This window comes from Labrus mixtus, chromosome 23, assembly GCF_963584025.1.
Source record: "Labrus mixtus chromosome 23, fLabMix1.1, whole genome shotgun sequence".
Classification (NCBI taxonomy): domain Eukaryota; kingdom Metazoa; phylum Chordata; class Actinopteri; order Labriformes; family Labridae; genus Labrus; species Labrus mixtus.
In genome coordinates this window covers 15054056-15074518 of record NC_083634.1, presented here as the reverse complement: position 1 = coordinate 15074518, position 20463 = coordinate 15054056, and the positions used below count along the sequence as shown (strand labels likewise).

The following is a 20463-nucleotide window of genomic DNA, read 5'->3' as shown; positions in this document are numbered from 1 at the left end:
GTATGTTACAAATTTTTTTATTTTTTCACCCATTTTTCCACATACTGTGCAATATTTATTTTATATTTCTGCAATATTTTACATTTCAATCTGTGCAATATTTATTTTATATTTCTGCAATATTTTACATTTCAATCTGTGCAATATTTATTTTATATTTCTGCAATATTTTACATTTCATACTGTGCAATATTTATTTATATTTCTGCAATATTTTACATTTCATACTGTGCAATATTTATTTTATATTTCTGCAATATTTTACATTTCGATCTGTGCAATATTTATTTTATATTTCTGCAATATTTTACATTTCATACTGTGCAATATTTATTTATATTTCTGCAATATTTTACATTTCATACTGTGCAATATTTATTTTATATTTCTGCAATATTTTACATTTCAATCTGTGCAATATTTATTTTATATTTCTGCAATATTTTACATTTCATACTGTGCAATATTTATTTATATTTCTGCAATATTTTACATTTCATACTGTGCAATATATATTTTATATTTCTGCAATATTTTACATTTCATACTGTGCAATATTTATTTTATATTTCTGCAATATTTTACATTTCATACTGTGAAATATTTATTTATATGTCTGCAATATTTTACATTTTATACTGTGCAATATTTATTTTATATTTCTTCAATATTTTACATTTCATACTGTGCAATATTTATTTTATATTTCTGCAATATTTTACATTTCATACTGTGCAATATTTATTTTATATTTCTTCAATATTTTACATTTCATACTGTGCAATATTTATTTTATATTTCTGCAATATTTTACATTTCATACTGTGCAATATTTATTTTATATTTCTTCAATATTTTACATTTCATACTGTGAAATATTTATTTATATGTCTGCAATATTTTACATTTTATACTGTGCAATATTTATTTTATATTTCTTCAATATTTTACATTTCATACTGTGCAATATTTATTTTATATTTCTTCAATATTTTACATTTCACACTGTGCAATATTTATTTTATATTTCTGCAATATTTTACATTTCATACTGTGCAATATTTATTTTATATTTCTGCAATATCTATTTATATTCTGTTATGCTACTACCTGTAAATAACTCCTACCATACATTGCCCATCTTACCTATTATTTCTTCTTTTTGTTGTTTTTAGCTGTGCATGCTTGTATGTGTGTGCAGTTTAAGGTGAAGCCAAATAATTTCGTTGTACAATTGTATAATGACAATAAAGACATTCTATTCTATTCTAAAAGTTACAGTATCCCTTCGCTTGGTTGATATATTTTTTTATGTTTCGTAACTTTTGTGTTCAAAGTCTTACATTTTTGCTGTTTTATATTTTTAATCGAGGCGGGAGCAACCGCTGTCGGATCTGCTGCGTCACATCCTGGAAGCTACGTTGGGTGCGCTTGTTGAACACACCACGGCGTGCGCGTTGACGGGGCTTCTTGTGTGTTCTATTCCAAATGCGCTAAGCACCGCCCACCCGGGGACGTGCCGACGCCATGATCTAAACTACCGATTAAATTCCAGTCAAGGCGGGAGGATGAAGAAGCAGAACTTTTTGATAGACGTGTTGCTAGCTTTGTTTCTGAAGTGTAAACAAAAACAGCGACTCTGATGCGACCGGTAGCTGCCTCCAGACATCTCAAACCTAAGTTAAATTAAGTTTCCCGGGATGCCAGCTTTGGAATGTGTACTGGCGAAGCAGTCTTAGCTTAAATTTCCTCTCGTCATAATTTGTGTAATTTAACCTGCTTTACGTTAACTTAGCTGCAGACTGACTCAGTGGGATGGCAACAAAAAAAACAGAGGGAATTAGTAAGTATAAATACCTGTTATTTAACAATATATGGAATAATAAACAAGCAGCTGACCTGGTTACTTTGCCAGCTGATGGGATGCTCCTCCCTGCACCACTGACTGCAACATTTCACGTCAAGACAGTCAATCTGTGCAGACATGTAGTTCTCCAAACCCTGTGTTTCTGTTAGTTAGATAAGTCAAACCATGTGTACATCTCCCTGTTTTGTCTCCTGCACAGGTGCCAGCCTCCCCTTTGCTGCCCTCCAGCTGCTGGCCCCGCCTGTGAGGCTGGTCTCTGCAGCCCTGTGGAAAGTGATGAAGCAGAGGGACGTGATGCAGTACGGGGTCCTGGAGGAGTTTGTGACGTCGGCCTGTGAGACTGTCCCCGGGCTGCTCACGGCGAGACACCAGGGCAAGCTGGCCCTGGGTCTGAGGGGACGGGTGAGAAATCAGATTGATCCCTGGCTCAACCATAAGCTTATTGCTGCTCTGCCTCACTGCACATGCTGGATGCTACTTAAATCACTCACCCATCATTGCACCCTGTACTCTAAAGCAGGCTGGCTGTCCCCCTGTCAGCTCGTGGGCTTCTTCACTGCTATTACTGGACCCTTCATACCTCGTCATGAGCCGGGGATCCAGCTGAAGATTTCTGCCTTTTAATAAGACAGTTTTTTCTTACCACTGTGACGTTTGCTGCTTTGCTAAAAGTGCTCATGATGGATAGACCGGATCTTTGTAACATAACAATGAGTAAGGTCTTTTACCTGCTTTTTGTAACATAACAATGAGTAAGGTCTTTTACCTGCTTTTTGTAAAGTGTCTCGAGATAACACTTGTTATGAGTTGACCTCACTTTTAAATCAAATCCATCATACAGTTTGCGCTCTCTGGACTTTCCATCCACGTCAGTCCTCCAGAACTCGTACTGAGTTTGGGAAGAGGGCCTTCCTGTACTCCGCTCCCTCCGCATGGAACAGTTCTTCAAAAAAAAAAAACACTCAAATTGCAGGAACTCATCACTATTACTGATTTTAAAACTCGGCTCACAAGTTTTTTTTTAAAGGCTTATTTTGGAGAGTGTAAATGTTTCACTGCGTAGTATTTTATCATCATCACATAATTGTTCTTTTAGTGTGTGTTGTGGTGTTGTGCTTTGTTTTTGTTTAACATGACCTTCTCCTCCTCCTCCTCCTTCTTCTTCTTCACCTTCTGGACTGTATTTGTCTCTTTTTCTCATGTCTGTGCTGTCTTTCTTTTTGGGTTTGTCTTATATTTCTTTTTTTGCTGCTGCCATTTCGGCCAGGCCTTGCTCGAAAAAGAGGTCATTTGATCTCAAGCAATTCTGCCTGGTAAAATAAAGGTTCAATAAAATAAATAAATAAATAAGACTTCAGATTAACCTCCATTTCTGTTTCTTCTCAGTACATCTTGGAGCTGTGTTCTGCACAACTGGATGAAGAAGTGATAATGCCAAATCTAGAGAGGATCCGTGCTCCTGCTGGCCTGTCGCTCTCCACCGCTGCCACCTTGGTAAATAAGACTTCAAGATCTTTAATCACATGACATCTTGACGTGGATCCCAAAGAAAAACTGCACCAGATTACTCCATCTTGGTATAAGTGAACACACACTGATATTGGGGTTTGTGTTAAAGCATTTTATTTGTTTTCAGAAGTGTGCTGTGATTGGTACAAATGTTGATACAAGTGTTCTCAAGGGCCGTTTTGCTATTTTGTCTTCTAGAAGAGGGATGTCAAAATTGTAAAAACAGTGGAAAGTTTCCATTCGTTGGTTCACACGCTGATTACGGACGCAGCAGAGAGAGAGCACTTCTTCAAGGTGAGTCAACCACACAGCAACATGTGATGATTTTCATTTTGAAGTGACTCTTTCTTTTAAACATAATGAACAATACACGTCAATAACACCCAAATAACCGGGCAGTTCATTGACAGAGAGGTCTGTACAGAAAGGAGGGACATAAGTAAATACGAGGAGGAGAGTTAACATATATGGTTCTATGTTTTACCATTTATGGTTAGAAGTGATTGGTTAAGGTGATATCATCGTGTGTCTGAGGTACTGTGGTGTTGTAGTCAAGCCCACACCAAGACATTTAGGGAACGGGACCAAGTCAAGACCAAGATCAAGGCAGGACCAAGACCATTAATACCACTGAAAAATCCTCAACAAAAATCATCTTGTGTCACTCACTTAGAACCGTAACACTGTGAAGGTTGCGGCCGTAACCAGGCGCTAAAAATCTAATTCTGAATGGATAGAAGTTATCTGTTCTTTTAGAGAGAGGTGTTTTTCTTCTCGTCACAGTAATGACGTGAAAGAAATAGCCAATCAGTGGTGGTCTTGATTCAAAATCCGGAGTCTGTCCAGTCTGAGACCGAGACCAGATTGAGTTAAAATGCTTACGATTCCCAGACCTTCAAAAAGTGGTCTCGAGACCAAAACAGATTTCAAGTGATACAAGACGAGACTGAGGTGCAACATGACAAACTTATAAGGCCAGATGAGAGTGCATTTTTCTAACATATAAAACTGCATTTCTCTTCAAATTCTTTGAATGAATATAGAAGACTGGTTGTTTTTACGAGTAAAATGTTCAAATGTCTTCACCTCTCTCTCTCCTGACAGGAGGAGTTTCCCGTGGATTACGGTCCAGCGTTCGACCAGGAGCTGGAGAAGCTGCTGTGGGAGTTTTTGAGCCGATTGGACCAGCTGCTTCCAGTCCCCAACCTGTCTCAGGTAGGCGGCGCTTTCGATTCGACCGACTGTTACAGCTGACGAAAGTGGTTATGAATGAAATCATTTGTTAGAGGAAAATCTGATTATACCAGAACGCGCTTTTCTTCAGACTGTGTCGTGGCTCAGCGATGCCCCTCCTGTCCTGGAGGAGTGTGCGCAGGCGGCCACCCAACCCCAGCTCCTCAAAATACTGCTGCAGCATCAAACCTGTCTGGGGCATCTGGAGACGGCAGGTAGAACTTTCTCGCCACACCGCGCTAGGGTGACCTTTTTAACCGTTTTTTTCTGATTCATCGTCATGATCTGCGTTTTTGTCGTTCACAGCCTCCCTCCCTCCAAACATGGGCGACTCCATCCTGGACTCACTCTCTCTGCCTCCCTCCGGAAGAGTCCCTTCCAAACAAATAACGGGAGCAAAATCGGCTCCTGGCGGCACGCAGACGCAGCATAAAGCACCGTTTACCACACCTGTTTTTGGATTTATGTCGAAGGAAGATGTCCCAGTTATGATATCCGCCAATAAGAGGACGCTAGGAGGGGAGGGGCCAACCTGTTCCAAAGATGAGCCCTCGAAGTTCACGGTGGTCAAACAGATGAAAGAAAAAGAAGAAGAGGAGGAGGAGAAAAGAAGTGTTGGAATGAAACGGAAGCTGGATGTGAAAACGCTGCACCTACCTGATGATGCATGCAGCCGCTCCGCTTTGGTCCTGTGTATGAGCAGCAGGCCCCGGGTTGTTATCGAAAAACTGCCCGACAGCGCCGCTTACACAACCAGCAGAGGAGGGAAGTCTTCGACCGTGACGACGCGGAGTCAGAGGAGGAAGTCGCCGGTGAAAGCTCCAGCGTGTAAAAACCCGAGCGGCCACCCTGTAAAGCCCGATTTGGATTATCCTGGCCCGGGCGACAAAGAGTAAGGAACAGTTTGTATTACAAGAACTCTGCCACTAGCTTTTTAAAAAAGAATTATGTTCACTATGATTTTGTGAATTAGATTTTTCCTGGATGGATTTGATTGCTATGAGATTGACTTTGGTTGGAGGAGACATTTTAAGTTGAACACGTTTTGTTATAATGATGCTGTTTGGGGGCGCAGCATGTAGGGAGGCTAGGGTCCAACCTGTGGCTCCTTTCTCGCGAGTCACTCCCCACTCTCTCTCTCTCTCTCGTCTTCCTACTCTAATCTACTGTCCTATCAAGTTTTTTAAAAAAAAAGCCCCATAAATAAATCTTACAAAAAGAAAATGATGCTGTTGTGTAAAATTGACGAGACGCCTCACGCACGTTGTCTTTGATGTGGCTCGTAATCTTCAAAAGAAAATTAAAAAAAACTTGATTTAGCGCAAAGTTTCTGGTTTCATTTGACTTTTCTTTCTTACTTTAGATCAGTTCTCAACTCGTCTTGCCTCAGGGCCGATCACCAACTCCTCCGGGGGAAAATTTTAAAAGTGAAACATTTTGCAGTTTGGACATCAGTCGATACAAAAACATGTGACAGCAGCGAGAAACTGCTCAAAACAAACATGATTAAAAACGCTTCACCGGCTTTTCTTTCCAGGCAAATTTTCGCGACCCACCTCTGGGTCCCCCACCCACCAGTTGAGAACCACTGCTTTAGATATATATATATTTTTTTAAGTGCACTCTCTTGTTCTTTAAAAAAATGCAGCTCCACTTAGATGAAAACATCCTTTGACTTTTTTTTTTTTATCTTGGGAATGAAGTTTAGCAGTATGTCAGCGAGCAGCGGTAAGAACCTCAACTTGACTGTTTTGTTTCTACAGAAATCATCCTGTGAAAAGTGAGAGCGGCTCTCCCTCCAGGCAAAGAAGTACCACAGGTGATTAGAACAAATCCTTCCCATGAAACGAATGCCATTAAAAGATATTTATTCACATCATTTTAACTCTTCTCTGTTCATTTTGGTGTTTAGAGTCGGCCGCTCTTTCAGGAGACGCCGATGACTACGTCGCTGATTCAGAGGATGAGGCGACGAAGAACTTCAAAGTCAGGGTATGTATTCAAAAAAAGGCGGGAGATGTTTCTTCATTTCTTTTTAAATACATTCTTTACTGTCTTTTAAAGCTCCAGGGAGGATTGTTTTATCTGCCCTTCTGAACTACATTATTGAACAAAACCACCATGAAGACGAGTGATACTGTAGCTACAGTCAGAGCACGCTGAACGTTCCTCCCTGGAGCTTTATTTGATTTAGCCCCAATGACAGCTGTGTTCTGGAAAGGGAAAAGTGAGAAATGGATGGCTGGATGCACTGAAAAAGCCCCCACACTTCAGTGAATGTACCTGTTCTAACCGTCTCTGTCTCCCTCAGCTGTTCATGAAGCGCTACTACAAGACCAAACACGGCACGTACGTTCCCACGCTGAGGGAGTACCGCAAACCCGGCATGACCCAGCGCCGCTTGTCCTTGTCTCCCAGGAAACACAGATGAGGAAACAGACTCCTCACCTGAGGTTGTAAAGTGCTGCACCGATTACTTGTTGGTTTTCATGTCTCTCTCTCTCTCTCTCTCTGGATGTTTTTCTGCATGTCATCAGTTTAAAACTTGAACAAGTGCTTCGTCATCATGGAGACAAAAAGCATTGTTACTGATTATTGGCACTTCCATTGATTCTGTATAGTTTGCTTGTAAATGAAGACATGATACATGAAGTATCTGTTAAGAAATCAGTGACTTTAATAATTAATTTAAATCTACATTGTGTTATACGCACAGTTAATAAAGGTATTTTTTAAATCTCAGTTGTGTTTTGCTTGACAAAGTGTCACTTTTTACTTTATTTTGCATTTCATAAAATCAGATCTGATCTTGTTTAACTAACCTGATTAATGCACATAGATACATTAGAGTGTAATTGTGTATTTTTCAATTTTATTTTGATCCTTCAACGATAAAAATGTTTGATTCAAGTACGTTTTCGATCATTCTGCCGTCAAACAGTGACTGAAGATCGTTAAGAATAAAACATCCTGTTTATTTAGAAATCAGCTTATCACATAAAATGTGAAAATAACATCACAGTTGATACTTCCTGTTACTGTACACAGATATTTGGAAAAACTAATTATACATTTTTGTATCTTTGTAGTGTTGCAGTATTCAAAATCGGTCTTGGTCTGGTCTGAGTGAGTCCGGATTTTAAATCAAGACCTCCACTGTGATTAGAAGGAAAACACACTCTTTCTAAAAGAACACGTATCTTCAATTCATTTGTAGTTTGATGTGTATCCCACGGTTACGGCCGCAACCTTCCCATGAGTGTCACTCCCGCTGCACACAAGATGAGGAGTCTTCAGTGATATTCATGGTCTTGTCTCGGTCTTTGAGCACTCCGGTCTCGGGTAAGTCTCGGTCTTGGTTAGCGTGGTCTTGACTACAACGCTACGTCTGTAAAGAAACACAATCATCTGCAGTATCAATAAACAAGGAGCGGAACCGCTCAAGTGCAACTTTAATGGTTTTGTTGGGGACTGCTCAGAGTCGACAGCCGATCCCTCCAGTGGCTGCGATGGTTTCTCCCGTGATGTAAGAAGCCTCGTCGGTGCACAGGAAGGCGACCACTCCTCCGATCTCCTCTGGTTCTCCGACTCTGCAGGGAAAAGACGGAGAAGCGTATCTCATACAGTCCTTTTATAGATCATTCTTATAAACTGTATATGTGCATATTAGTTTCAAACTTCCCTGTGTGTGTGTGTGTGTGTTACCTTTTAATGCTCATATTCTGTTTGAAACCATCCATGATGTCTTCATTCTTCCATAACTGGGAAATGACATTTACAGGTGTAGTGTTATTGTATAAGTAAATGACTCAGGGTGATTCACGTTGTCGATACAGGATCTGAAAAGCATGAAGCAAAAAAAGAAAAGTTGTTTTCCTCACCGAGGAGCTAAAGCGTGTCTTGATGACTCCAGGGGCCACGCAGTTCACTCGTATGTTTTCTTGGGCCAGCTCAGGAGCCAGAGCCCGGGTCAGACCCAGCAGGGCTGTCTTACTCACGCTGTAAGCGCCGAGACCCTGCAGACACAGAGACATGGGGTCAGTAACACGCACATGCACAGAGGTGCTGCTCGTCAACAGGCAACTTCTGTATGAAATTCATCTCTGTTTATCTCGTCACAGTTGTGTAAAACAGGAAGACACATTTCTTTAAACCTAATAGAGGACTCGCACTGACCGGCATCGGTTGGTATCCCGCCACAGAAGACACAAACACCACGTTACCACCTCTAAAACACAAGCACAGACTCATTAAAGCACGAGCATTAAAGAGACAGTGAGACGTGTTTGGACTGACTCTTCCTGAGACTAATGATTGTATTTATTTCATCTTTTAGATTGTCACTCACCCTCTCTGGGCCATGTGAGGCACCACCAGCTTCGTCATGAGGAATGCTGATTTCACATTTACAGCCATGATCTAGAAAGACATGTAGAAACTGTAAGGCTATTTATAATGGTGTTTTTTTCCCCCCCTTCAAAATAAGGTTATCCAATAATAAAAATAAATCCTGTATTAGAATAAAAGACAGCGCATCAATTTCAGAGTTCTTTATACTCTCCAGATATTTTATAAGTTTTTCTCTGTACCTTGTCCCAAACTGCCTCTGATGTTTCCATTATGTTTCCAAAGAACGGATTGACCGCTGCGTTTGATACCAGGATATCGATCCCCCCGCACTGATCCAGAGTCTGTTCCAAACACAGAATGAGTAATGGGGTTTAAAGTCCAAGCAATGACCTGACATTCTTTAATATGCCGTTGATGAAAACAGAGAGAGAAAAAAACAACACTCACCAGCTGAACCAGTTTTTCTCTGTCTTCTTCCATGCCAACATTGCAGGTGGTCCCGGTCACCTGGATGCTCTGGCTCTGCAGCAGAGCCACAGCTTTGTCCACGTTGGCCTGCCGCCGGCTGCTCACCACCACATGTGCTCCCCTCTTTCCCAGAGCCTGAGCTGCAGCCAGGCCGATTCTGAGGCCGAGGACAGAGAGAGAAGAGCTGTCAGTGATGGAGGAGGACGTATTCTTCTTTGTACGTTTGCAAAGTAACTAAAGCTGTCGGATAAAATAACATTTACCTCTAAACTGTGGAGCAGAAGAAAAAAAGAGCTGATTCTTAAAGTACAGGTACCTCAAATTTGTAGTAGAGTGATTAAAGGTAATAAGTTGCGTTAAATTTACAAATGATCCCTGCACTCATGTTCACTTCATTTGGCTGTCTACTCGCCGTTATATTGTATAGTTTCTGCTTATAATATGTCTACACTCATGCACTTTAACTTATGTCAATACTGTCCATTTACGACTCTGTTTTTGCACATTTACATTTAATCTTCCATATTTAATCTTCCTATTTAAGACTAGTAATGCTAAGTTAAATCCTGGTTGTATATATTCACATTCTTAGTTTTAATATTTTTAGTACTTATTTACTTTGTATTTAATATTATATTATGTTTAGATTTGCTAACATTGTGTTTTTTACTCATATTGTGTGTTTGGATAACCTGCTGCTGTAACGCCACAATTTCCCAGTTTGGGATCAATAAAGAAATTCTATTCTATTCTATTCATTATTACTTGACCAGCTGTTCTGTACATTGATAGAATCACGCTAAAATGTACAGATGCCCTTTGTAGGACAAGAAAAGCACAAAAAAAGACTCACAGCTGTACATTACACACCAGGAAATTGTATTCTGAACTATTTATTTCACACTGCTTAATCAGCACAGAGGATAACTGTTGCCTTGGGGTACTTTTGTGTGTGCTTTAGTGTGATGTGGAGTAAATAAAAAGTGTTATTCTTACCCATCTGTGGAGGCTGTGACTATGGCTATCTTCCCAGCAAGACTGCTCTGAGACATGCTCCTTTGTCCAGCGACAGGATTGGTCCTAAGGCACCTGTATACACTCCTCAACATCACCTGTGAACAGAAAAGTAGTCACGAATATTTATTTTGAAATGACATGACTGGGTCACTAGGGCAGAGGTCATCCTGAACCGGACAGCGGTTGTGCACGATCGGTTTGTTAAGCCCAAGTCAGAATTGAAGTTGGGAATCGTTTTAGTGTTAAGGACTTATCGGTATTTGAAATGGCAAAACGAGACGAGTTCAAGTTATGCAAATATGTTTGTACACTTGTGTCGCAACTAACAAAATGAAGCAAACGTGGCACCAGGCATATTCTCAACCTGCAGACAGTGCAACATTAAAAAATAAACAGAGGCAAATTGTCAAAGCACTTACAAAGTCAGCTACCTGGACCTTGGACTTTACGGACGATCAATGTTTTGCTTCTATCAGTAAGTTTTATTTTCCGGGTAAAAGTCTTGCTGTCACAATAAAAGCCTCTCCTATTCAGCTCAGTGTAATTTTTAAAAGTTTAATTCAAATTAACACTCAAGTCCGTCTACAATGTGCGATTGCGTAAAGGAAATTTGCTCTACTGTCTTATAATAATTGTACTTCGAATCAAATTTGTATTTATTGACAGATTTAAAGGTTTTTTTTTTTAAACTACAGTATTACTGGACGTCCTTAAACGCAACCCGCAAAAAAAACCAGCCAATCACAGAGGTCGTGTGTTGCGGGCTGCGGATTTTCATGCGATCTCACACACGCTGGATGGGTCTAAATTCAGTCGTTTTTTGCTTGACGGTACGTTTATGAATCAGTGGAAATGCATGGCAACCTCCGAGGAGGCGGAGATTACGTGTTGTCATCGCCGAAGATGATTGAACGGCCATGACCACAGATTTTCACGCCTGGAAAGAAGTGATTTTTTACGTATCACAGCCTGAACCCCGATGCGAAGTTTATCGGCGAAAAGACGAACAGAAAGGTAAATTATTTAAAAAAACAAAGCCGCATGTGTTAATGTCATTTAGCATACAGATGAGGTTCAGCGGGGTTCACTCGGCATTGTTGTTTTGAACTGAACTTTAGCGTTAGCAGCGAAAGGAAGGCGATGAAGATAACCAACACAGCTACCATTATGTAGCCTTTAGCTTGGTCGCTGTGTCTGGGAACATCTCAGACAAGTCATCTTCTTGCAAGGGCAGTGATTACAAGCTCAAATATTGACAATAGCGGGGACTTAATACGCTTATTTATCGACGCTAAGCGAACCTTCGCTTTCGCCGAACGGGTTACGTTCAAGTAACGCTACTGGGCGTGGAAAAAAGGATAGACAGGTGTTGCCTCTGCTGCCTGCTTAGCGTTCATTTCACATGTGTCCTGTGTAACATGCGAGTTGAGGTCGAGTCGTCAAACATTTTTTTTTTTTTTGGGATTGATTTCAGGATCCATTTGAATGCGGAGACGACGAGGCGGGCGCCCGGGCTTTGGAGATGTGTGCTACCCAGAACCCAGCTGTGCCCCTGGACCGAGTCTGTCCGGCGACCCCCGCAAACATTCACGAGAACCAGAGCTGATTTAGATGAATGAGCCAAAATGAAGAAGACTGTTGGGTTGTAGTTTCTCTGAGACGTCGCTGATACCCTTAAAACAATGTCTGTCTCCGTGAGTACAGTCATTTATTTTGTATTTATTTGTAATAATTTACATGCATTTTAATAGTAATGAGTAATTTCTGCACTCATACACTTTAACTTATGTCAATACTGTCCAGTTACAACTCTGTTTTTGCACATTTATATTTAATCTTTCATATTTAATCTTCCTATTTAAGACTAGTAATGCTTAGTTAAATCCTGGTTGTTCATTCATTCATTCACATTCTTAGTTTTGATATTTTTAGTGCTTATTTACTTTGTATTTAATATTATATTATGTTTAGATTTGCTAACATTGTGTTTTTTTACTCATATTGTGTGTTTGGATAACCTGCTGCTGTAACGCCACAATTTCCCAGTTTGGGATCAATAAAGTAATTCTATTCTATATTCTATATAATGAAATCAAGGCTGCCCTGAAACTGAAAGATGGTTACTTTTTGCCATGCTTTTACTTCTGTAGGTGATCTCTCTCGATCATTTTACGTATATGTATTTTTTTATGGGGATCCTCATTGCCTCCATTACTGTCCTAAGGGGGTCCCACATGGCTCAATGGAGCCCAGCTATCCCTAGGGGGTTGGTTTAGAAAATGAAAGGGGGCCTGACTCCTTGGCTTTGGGTTGGCAATTAAATCCTAAACAGCAAGGGACAGATGTGGCTCTCATCCCCTCCCCCCCCTCCCTCTCAGCCCGCTCATTACCATTAAGCCCCCGTGTCCATTTGATCATTGATCCTCCCTAACTGTGCTCCTATCTCTCTGCTTTGTGATGGCTGACACAGCTGTGCATTTTTAAATATGGCATGATGCATTTAAATTTTAAAGTTTTTAGTACTTCCCCCCCCCCCCGGCCCCCCCCCTCCCCTTTCCTGTCCCTCTGTCTTCCACATGGACATTCACGAGATCTTCCCTATTCACTCCCATTCACTCTCTATTCAAAAGCTCAGAACAATCAACCTTTTTGTACCCCCCTGACTTGGCATTGCCATGTCAATGCACTTGTTTGTTTGTGTTGCAAAGATGTAAGACTCTAGTTAGTGCGAATCAAAGCTGTGGATTAAAAAAAAAAACGGAAAAAAAAAAAACTGGGAGAGTTGGTGTTTATCAATTCTACATTTCTCTCATCCTCTTTCTCAGACGGTTTTGGCAAAGGCGCTGTTCGACAACGCAGCGGAGAGCCCAGAGGAGCTGGCTTTCAGGAAAGGAGACATCCTAATGGTTCTTGAACAGGAGCAGAGCGGCGGGCCAGGCTGGTGGCTCTGCTCCCTTCACGGCAGACAGGGCATCGCCCCTGCCAACCGCCTTCGACTCCTCCAGACCGCCCCTCCCCCGGGCTCGGACCCCGGTCTTGGTCCCGCTGAGGACTCTGTCTACCTCACACCTGGACTGGCACGGACGGCTGTGAGCAGCAGTGCAGAGGACATAGACGGAGTGTACCGCTCCCCCCCTGCTGTGGGCGAGGGACGAGGAACTGGAGCCGCCTCCAGAACTGGGGAGCTACGCAGAGTGGAGGCTGGACGTCCGCGTTCGCATTCCAGCTCAGGCACGCGACCCAGACCTGAATGGGATCTCGGGGTGGCGGGGCGTCCTCGCTCACCCTCTTTGAGAGGAAGAGGAACAGAAATGACTGGCACACTTTATCAGACTCCAGTTAGTCCAATGCCTCTAAGGCAACAGGGATCGCTCACGGCTTCAGAGTCCGTGTACCTCGCCCCCATTGGAGTACCCAGGGCGGCTGATGAACCAGAAGACACTACATATCTGGTCCCAAGAGAGACAATAGGACAGTCAGATGACTGTTACCTGGTGCCCAAAGGGACACCACTTGCAGGTGATGAAGTTTACCAATCCCCCACAGGAGGAGTCGTCTGCTCTAACGGCCCCTCGATGGTAAGCGGATCGTCTGGTACCCCAAAGCCCAAAGTCAGCCAGGACACTCCTGGGATGTACCAAACCCCCACCCCTGTTGGATCAAACCTTCACCGGACTCCAGCCACAGTTTTAGCCCACCAGCACCCATCGTCATTATCCCCTGCCCAAGCATCTCCCAGACCTCTGCAGAAGGGCGTCTCCCCAAACCCCAATGTTTCCAGGGGAAAACCCGGCCTGGCCTGTCACCGGGGGTCCCCTTTGTTGGTAAGAGCGGGGCAGGGCAGAGTTCCCGGGTCGCCCAATTTTACCCGCAAACCGCCTCCGCCAGCACCTCCAGTGAGGGGAGTCACCAGGAAGGACGCGCAACAAACACAGGCTGCATCAGCTGATTCCAACTCCGTGCCTAAACCCTCGGCTCAAGCCTCCTCTGTGAGCCTGCTGCAGCAAGAAGCAGACAGACAGAGGACGGCTGCTCAGAGTAAAGAGGAGAGGATGAATGGCCTGGAGAGGAGCAACAATGCGCAGAACAAAAAAGGAGAAAGTCAGGATTACTCAGACGATGTGGACGACCAGGTTTGTGACGGTCGTTGTTCTGCTTTGAAAAGTGTTTTGTCAGCGTCTTTTCATGACTAGAAAATGATTCCTCCCCCCCCCCCCCCCCCCCCCCCCCCCCCCAGTTAGTTTGCATGTGAGGTGCATTTACATGTTGCCCGAGTTTCATCATCATGTTGGGACAAATATGCAAACGTGTGTCGGCTGAGTCATGCAGTAATAATTTGATTTGTGCTGTTGTTGTTGTTGTTGTTGTTATGGTAGGTGTATGATACCCCTCCAAGTGGCAGGTGGCAGCGTCCTGTCCCGTCTGCCATCGGGGACGACGACGGCATCTACGACACCCCTCGCAGTGTCCCACCGCAAGCGGACTCTGAGAACGAGGTGAAGAATCTTGCCTTTTTTTGAAAGAGCACGAGTGTAAAAATGACGATTTGTCAAGTGATTACCGGTAACAGTGGTGAAACGAGCGCGTCCGCATCGTGTCTGAACAAGCCAAAAGGGTTTCCGCAACAAGACAGGACGATCAAACACCGTGTCGCCGCTTCTTCCCACATTCTGTCACCCCCCCCCCCCCCCCCCCCCTCCCTCCTCCAAGGCGAGGCCACACCTGTCTCTGTCTGCCGTGGGAAGCCTGTCTATCCAGTCCAAATGCTGCAGCTATTTTCTCTCAGTCACACCCATCTGTCAGGGCCATGCCAAGGCCATTCCACGGCCATACCACCAACACCCCTCCTCCCCCCCCCCCACCCCACCCCACCCAGCGGCCTCCCTGTCAGGGTTCCTTGAATATGAAGGCCAGCTGTTGGATTATTGTTTCCTGTTTGTGGGCTCGTTGCTTTAGTACTACGGGGTTTGAGGGGACAAATCTGTCTTTCTTAGTCCAGTCCAGTACTGTCCACCCCTCCACGTGCATGTTTAAAGTCATTAAAGAAACATTGACAGCATCCCCTCTTTGATCTCTCCCATTTGTAGGTGTATGACGTCCCCACCATCTCCCTAAACGGGTCCGTATCCGATGTCCAGGCCGAGGAAGGTGATGATGAAGTGTACAGTGTCCCCACGCTCCCAGGTGTTCCTCTGGGTCCCGGGGAGTCCATGACCAGCCTCCCTGGAGAGGAAGTCACCCAGGTCGCACAGCTTTACCGAGTCCCTGGACCCGACAAACGCGCCAGCGCAGGAAGTCACAAACGAGACTCTTCTGAGCCTGACTGCGGCATCTACGACATGCCCGCGTTGACTTCTGAAATCCTTCCGCACTCGTTGTCGTCCTCCTCCACCTCCACCCGCCGCCTCTCTGTTTCCAGTAACGGTTCGGGGGACGTGCAGTGGCGGGCGTCTCTTTCCGGCCTCATCCACTCTGTGCTGAGCGTGGCCTCCTGCCCGCCTTCTGCTCTGTCCTCTCGGGACCTGGCCACCTCGCTGGCTGAAATCTTGTCCACCTGGAAAGCGAACCACTCGGACGATCCCCCGCCCCCTCTCCAGCAAGCGTGGGCTCGCCTGTCGGACCTTCTGCCGGCGCTATCCGCCGTCGGCAACGCTCCCCCGTCGGAAGGACTCCTGCTGCTGGTCCAACGCTCCCTCGAGGAGAGTGCCCTCCTCCTGCAGGCTCAGGGCCGCCCCCGTCTGCCTTCCCAAGATTCCTTGTCCCGCCGGCCGCTGCCCGCGCTTCCTGTGCCCGACGGGAAATCCTCAGGAGGTGGGATGGGCTCCCGTAAAGGAAGCTGGATCCAGGAGAGGCCCCTGCCCCCGACCCCTCAGCCTGCCTTCCCCTTACCTCCATCGACTGTGACGTTGACAGTGGGACCGGTCGATGGAGACGACGACCCAAGCAATGAATATGCGGGGATCGGCTTGACCCCAATCCCTGCACCCGTACCTACTGGAGACAGTGTTGGATATGTCAAACTGCAGGTGAGTTTTTAATTGTTTAATCATGAAGAATCTGCATGAAATGAAGGAACGCACTGATCCCAAAAACTTATACATGTGCTTCGGATTTAAAGAAGCATTTATCAATTAGCTGTAAATCTCACTCTGTGGAAAAGAGAGGGATGTGCTTTAATGATCAGGGCAACCACTAGCTTCATGTACCGGCTTACAAGACACCATCATTAATACACAGAGACCAAAAGATAGATAGATAGATACTTTATTGATCCCGAGGGAAATTCAAATAAAAAGTAGACACTTAATAATAATGCTAATGAAACAAACCATCCTGAAGTTTCCAGGATTTAGAGACCGTTCCATCCCGTCCTCATCAGTCCTCCAAAACCAGGATTCAGGATTCTGAGCGTATAGTCAATTATTCAAAGGTGTTCTTAACTCATCACTGAAGAGGTCAGTGCAAAAAGAAAACGAGATTCATTCTCTACTTCTCCTTAATCACACAGTTCACACAGTCTGTGTTCCTCCGGGATGTTTTTTTTTTTTTTCCAATCGGCCGACTTCAAGAGCGAGAGGGAGAAACTCAAGATCTCTGACTCATTGATAAGTTTGCTTAAACATAGGATTCAACAGCGGATAATCGTGCTTAACTTGAATATATGTCAGTACATACATGTCATGTTGTTTTATAGCCACGATCCAATTAAGTGTGGACAATATGACTTTGTCCACGCTCACTCAAAACGCTCGACACGGATCACCTAACTCAGTTGGCAGCCAAACAGCGCTAACAGGACTCGAAGGTTTGATGGACACAGAACATCGCAGGAGGCGTTTCTGTTGATCATCCCTTTGAACATTTGCAGTGTTTTCTTTCACCTCTGCATTTTCTAAGAACTCCTCGTACACGTCATGTAGGTTTATGGTGACAATACAATCAAGCATGGACAGTAAGAGTGTCTATTCACTTGTTCAGTGTTGTAGCTTATTTCTCTGTATGAACTGATTTCTCTATCTGTGTTGGTGTCATCCCTGTGGGCGTTTGCAGCGGGACTTCTTCAGAGATGCAGTTTTCATCATGACAATGCAATTTGACTCTGTCTGTAAATGTGTCTTTTAACATGCGAACTTGTTTCCACACCAGGGTAAACCTGAGCCTCCGCCTGACAGCCTGACTGAGCACGGACAAACTATCACTGCAGAGCTCAGGGTGAGTCTTTTTTTTTTTTTTTTCCCCTTTCTGAATCTTTAATCCTTCGGCTCCTACGATCCGCAGGCCGAAGCTTTTTTTTGTTGTTGTTGTACACATACACACGCAGCAAGTCTCCACAGATAAGTCATTGATTCCTGCTGTGTTCACTGTGCGCTCTGTTTACTAATGAGCACAGTGACTCATTAATCCAGCTTGCAGCAGCTCTTTGGCTCCTGATGCGCTCTACTCCCTATCATGTTTACCCGACACCACCTGATTTAATCTTACATTAACCCCTGTTGATTTCTGTCCTATTGATTTGCACACACAGCCATCATACCTAGAGCTTTGTTGTTTGTTATGTCAACGCTTCTATTTGTTACTCAGATTTGCCTACAGTTGGAGAGGAGAACAAAAAACCCCACACACAAGCATTTTATAATCCTGATTCTGTCCCGTATTATCTCTTAAGTCAGTGTTGCTCTCTGCTGCATGGGATTGAGGTCATGTTTTCTTATCATCCAGTCAGCATTTCTTTCTGCTCCTTACAAGACTCCTTGGTTACGCCATAGCCCCCAACAAGAGGTCACTTGTAGATCTTAACAATCTGGTCTCACATAGAGCCGAGGCTGCAGGACAAAAGGAGACAGAAAAGCACAGTCATTCTTTCAGCGGGGCCACACGCTGATGTACTCTATGTACATGTGTGGGTGTGTCTAACTTTTAAAGTTTAGGTTGAACTGCTCCTCCTGCATTAAATGCCTGAATTGTTGTGTTTCCAAAAATATATTTAGTCAACAAAGGGCTTTATAGAATGGTACCATCCAACATTATGCTATCATCATCATCAACCTTGTACCTAAAACAAACAAAAAAACACTTCATGACGTCCCTGGTTTCATGCAAGTGTTGGTTAAAAAGAACAGGAAAAAAAACAAAGAAACCTTCTCCTCTGTCGACCCCCCGTGTTTGGAACAAACCTCTAAACTCCATTCGATCTGCAGAGTCCCTTTGCACCTTTAAGAAAAAGCTAAAGACCCAGCTCGGTGAAATGCCTGTCAGCACCTGTGTGTCCGATCGGACTCAAAGCTGATCGTTCACACTTCCTGACGATGTTTCCTTTTTTCTAGATCCTTGCTTGTGTTGTTCTTACTCTCTGATGTACGTCGCTTTGGATGAAAGCGTCTGCTAAGTGAAATGTAGAATTGTAGAAATCGCAGCAGTTTGGTCCAGAAATGAAGAGAAGGATCCTATAATTTGACACGGCTGAAGCTGGCTTATTCTCTTAACAATCATGTAGAAAAAGGACAAAAAAAATAACTAGGTAAATGCAGAACTTTAGTTTTTAGCATTTTGATTTAAATATGGTTTAATCGATTATAAATGTTTTGCAGCCATACTAAATCATTTTAATTTAAATGCAACACAGTGTACTTCAGTGCAGTAAAATAAACACCATTGTGGTTGTCGAGTTGTTATCTTTAGACTTTCCCTTAACACTGCTTTTTGAATCCTTCCGTTCCGTACAGTTGAGCCCATCCCCCGCTCTCCCCATGTCCCTCTCCCTGGAGGACTCGGAGCTGCTCTCCTTCTACTCGTCTCAGAGCCTCGCTCACCTCTCCTGCCTGGCAGACGCCATCGACGTGCTCTTCAGCAGCGTGCAGGGGAACCAGCCTCCCCGCATCTTCGTCGCCAGAGGGAAGAGTCTCATCGTGACGGCGCACAAGCTGGTGTTTATCGGCGACACGCTGTCTCGACTTCTCACCTCTGCCGACCTCAGAGCCAAGGTAGAGGAAGCCATCCTGATGTTTTTGTTTCATGACAAGATAAACAATTTGTGTTGAGAATAAAATGCTTCTGCTCTAACCCTCTAGACCCGCTGTACAGTTTTTAAAATGATGCTGCAAATCGCCTCCAGTCAAATAAGCATCTATCTACTCAACCCAAACGAGCAGCTCTATTTTAAAAACAGACAGAAATTCACATTTAAGTTTTTTTCATTTTATAAAACACAACTCAAGTGTTGATTTAATAAAAGGGAAAAGTTGTAGCAAAGTACAGACTCAATGCTCCTCAGAAAACTGTGTCTGTCCCTGTGATGCTTCATGAGAGTAAAATCAGGATCAGTTTGATTCACTGGGAATAAGCTTTAAAAAAAATGACAGCTTAAACATTTTTTTTAAAAAGCAAAACTCTCTTTTTCCCGCTCAGATCACGACCTCCGGGGGGCGACTCTGCCAGGCCTTAAAAGCGGTCGTGGTGGCAACGAAGGGCGCCGCACAGAACTACCCGTCAGTATCTGCTACCCAGGAGATGGTGGACCGCGTGGCTGAGCTCTCCCAGCAAGCGGCCGGCTTCTCCACTCTGCTACAGCGTCTGGCAGAAATAGCATCATGATATTTTATGTCCCTCAACGTAAAAACAAAACAAACAAACTTTGTTTACACTACACACATATTTTCTCTTCTCTTAGAAATGCCTTATTTGTTGTACGAGTCTTTCATTACCTTCGGTTGGATTGGGATTGAAGCAAGCTATTTTGCTGTTACTAAACTGGGATTTGACTGTTCAGTCCTCAAAGTGTGTGTTGGTTTGCCTTTTTGTTTATATACTGACCTCTGTGCTTTGATGCCGGGCACACTTGTCTTTCTTTTGAGTGTTAACTTATTGAATATTTGAAGCTTCCCTGTGGCTTTGAGTGTCCTCGTGGACTGTTTATCTTGGGAGCTTTGCTTTATTATGTTTGCCATATTTTCCTCTCTTCACATGATACCCTGTTTTTTCCTTCCTTCCTTTATTTATTCAGCCATCCCCCCCCTTCTCCT

At 43.6% G+C, this 20463-nt stretch overlaps 3 protein-coding genes across 3 annotated transcripts; 2 read left to right on the top strand and 1 right to left on the bottom strand.

The window, feature by feature from the left end:
• The first annotated feature begins 1544 nt into the window (after positions 1-1544).
• tinf2 (TERF1 (TRF1)-interacting nuclear factor 2) lies at positions 1545-7351 on the top strand. The gene is made up of 10 exons (XM_061030699.1): positions 1545-1843; positions 2067-2269; positions 3254-3361; positions 3575-3670; positions 4481-4591; positions 4701-4824; positions 4916-5501; positions 6373-6428; positions 6522-6601; positions 6921-7351. The coding sequence occupies exons 1-10, from the start codon at positions 1816-1818 to the stop codon at positions 7038-7040; spliced, it is 1512 nt and encodes a 503-aa protein (XP_060886682.1). The 5' UTR covers positions 1545-1815; the 3' UTR covers positions 7041-7351.
• On the bottom strand, positions 7267-11018 carry dhrs4 (dehydrogenase/reductase (SDR family) member 4). Its single transcript, XM_061030700.1, has 9 exons — positions 10864-11018; positions 10424-10539; positions 9407-9584; positions 9199-9300; positions 8958-9028; positions 8786-8837; positions 8491-8625; positions 8315-8370; positions 7267-8199 (listed from the first exon to the last, which is right to left on the bottom strand). Exons 2-9 carry the CDS (start codon positions 10534-10536, stop codon positions 8085-8087), a joined length of 822 nt encoding a protein of 273 aa, XP_060886683.1. The 5' UTR covers positions 10537-10539; positions 10864-11018; the 3' UTR covers positions 7267-8084.
• Positions 11019-11333: 315 nt separating this feature from the next.
• On the top strand, positions 11334-20460 carry efs (embryonal Fyn-associated substrate). Its single transcript, XM_061030697.1, has 8 exons — positions 11334-11458; positions 11919-12138; positions 13270-14577; positions 14821-14940; positions 15532-16470; positions 17591-17656; positions 19168-19425; positions 19850-20460. The coding sequence occupies exons 2-8, from the start codon at positions 12127-12129 to the stop codon at positions 20033-20035; spliced, it is 2889 nt and encodes a 962-aa protein (XP_060886680.1). The 5' UTR covers positions 11334-11458; positions 11919-12126; the 3' UTR covers positions 20036-20460.
• Positions 20461-20463: the final 3 nt, after the last annotated feature.

Coding starts and splice junctions, on each gene's coding strand:
- tinf2 (XM_061030699.1), top strand. CDS start 1,816: ATGGCAACAAAAAAAACAGAGGGAATTA. Junction 3,362..3,574: donor TCTCCACCGCTGCCACCTTG/GTAAATAAGACT, acceptor TTTGTCTTCTAG/AAGAGGGATGTCAAAATTGT. Junction 6,429..6,521: donor CAGGCAAAGAAGTACCACAG/GTGATTAGAACA, acceptor TTTGGTGTTTAG/AGTCGGCCGCTCTTTCAGGA.
- dhrs4 (XM_061030700.1), bottom strand. CDS start 10,536: ATGTTGAGGAGTGTATACAGGTGCCTTAGGACCAATCCTGTCGCTGGA. Junction 9,301..9,406: donor GAGAAAAACTGGTTCAGCTG/GTGAGTGTTGTT, acceptor TGTTTGGAACAG/ACTCTGGATCAGTGCGGGGG. Junction 8,838..8,957: donor CCTCACATGGCCCAGAGAGG/GTGAGTGACAAT, acceptor CTTGTGTTTTAG/AGGTGGTAACGTGGTGTTTG.
- efs (XM_061030697.1), top strand. Junction 14,578..14,820: donor CAGACGATGTGGACGACCAG/GTTTGTGACGGT, acceptor TTGTTATGGTAG/GTGTATGATACCCCTCCAAG. Junction 16,471..17,590: donor TTGGATATGTCAAACTGCAG/GTGAGTTTTTAA, acceptor TTTCCACACCAG/GGTAAACCTGAGCCTCCGCC.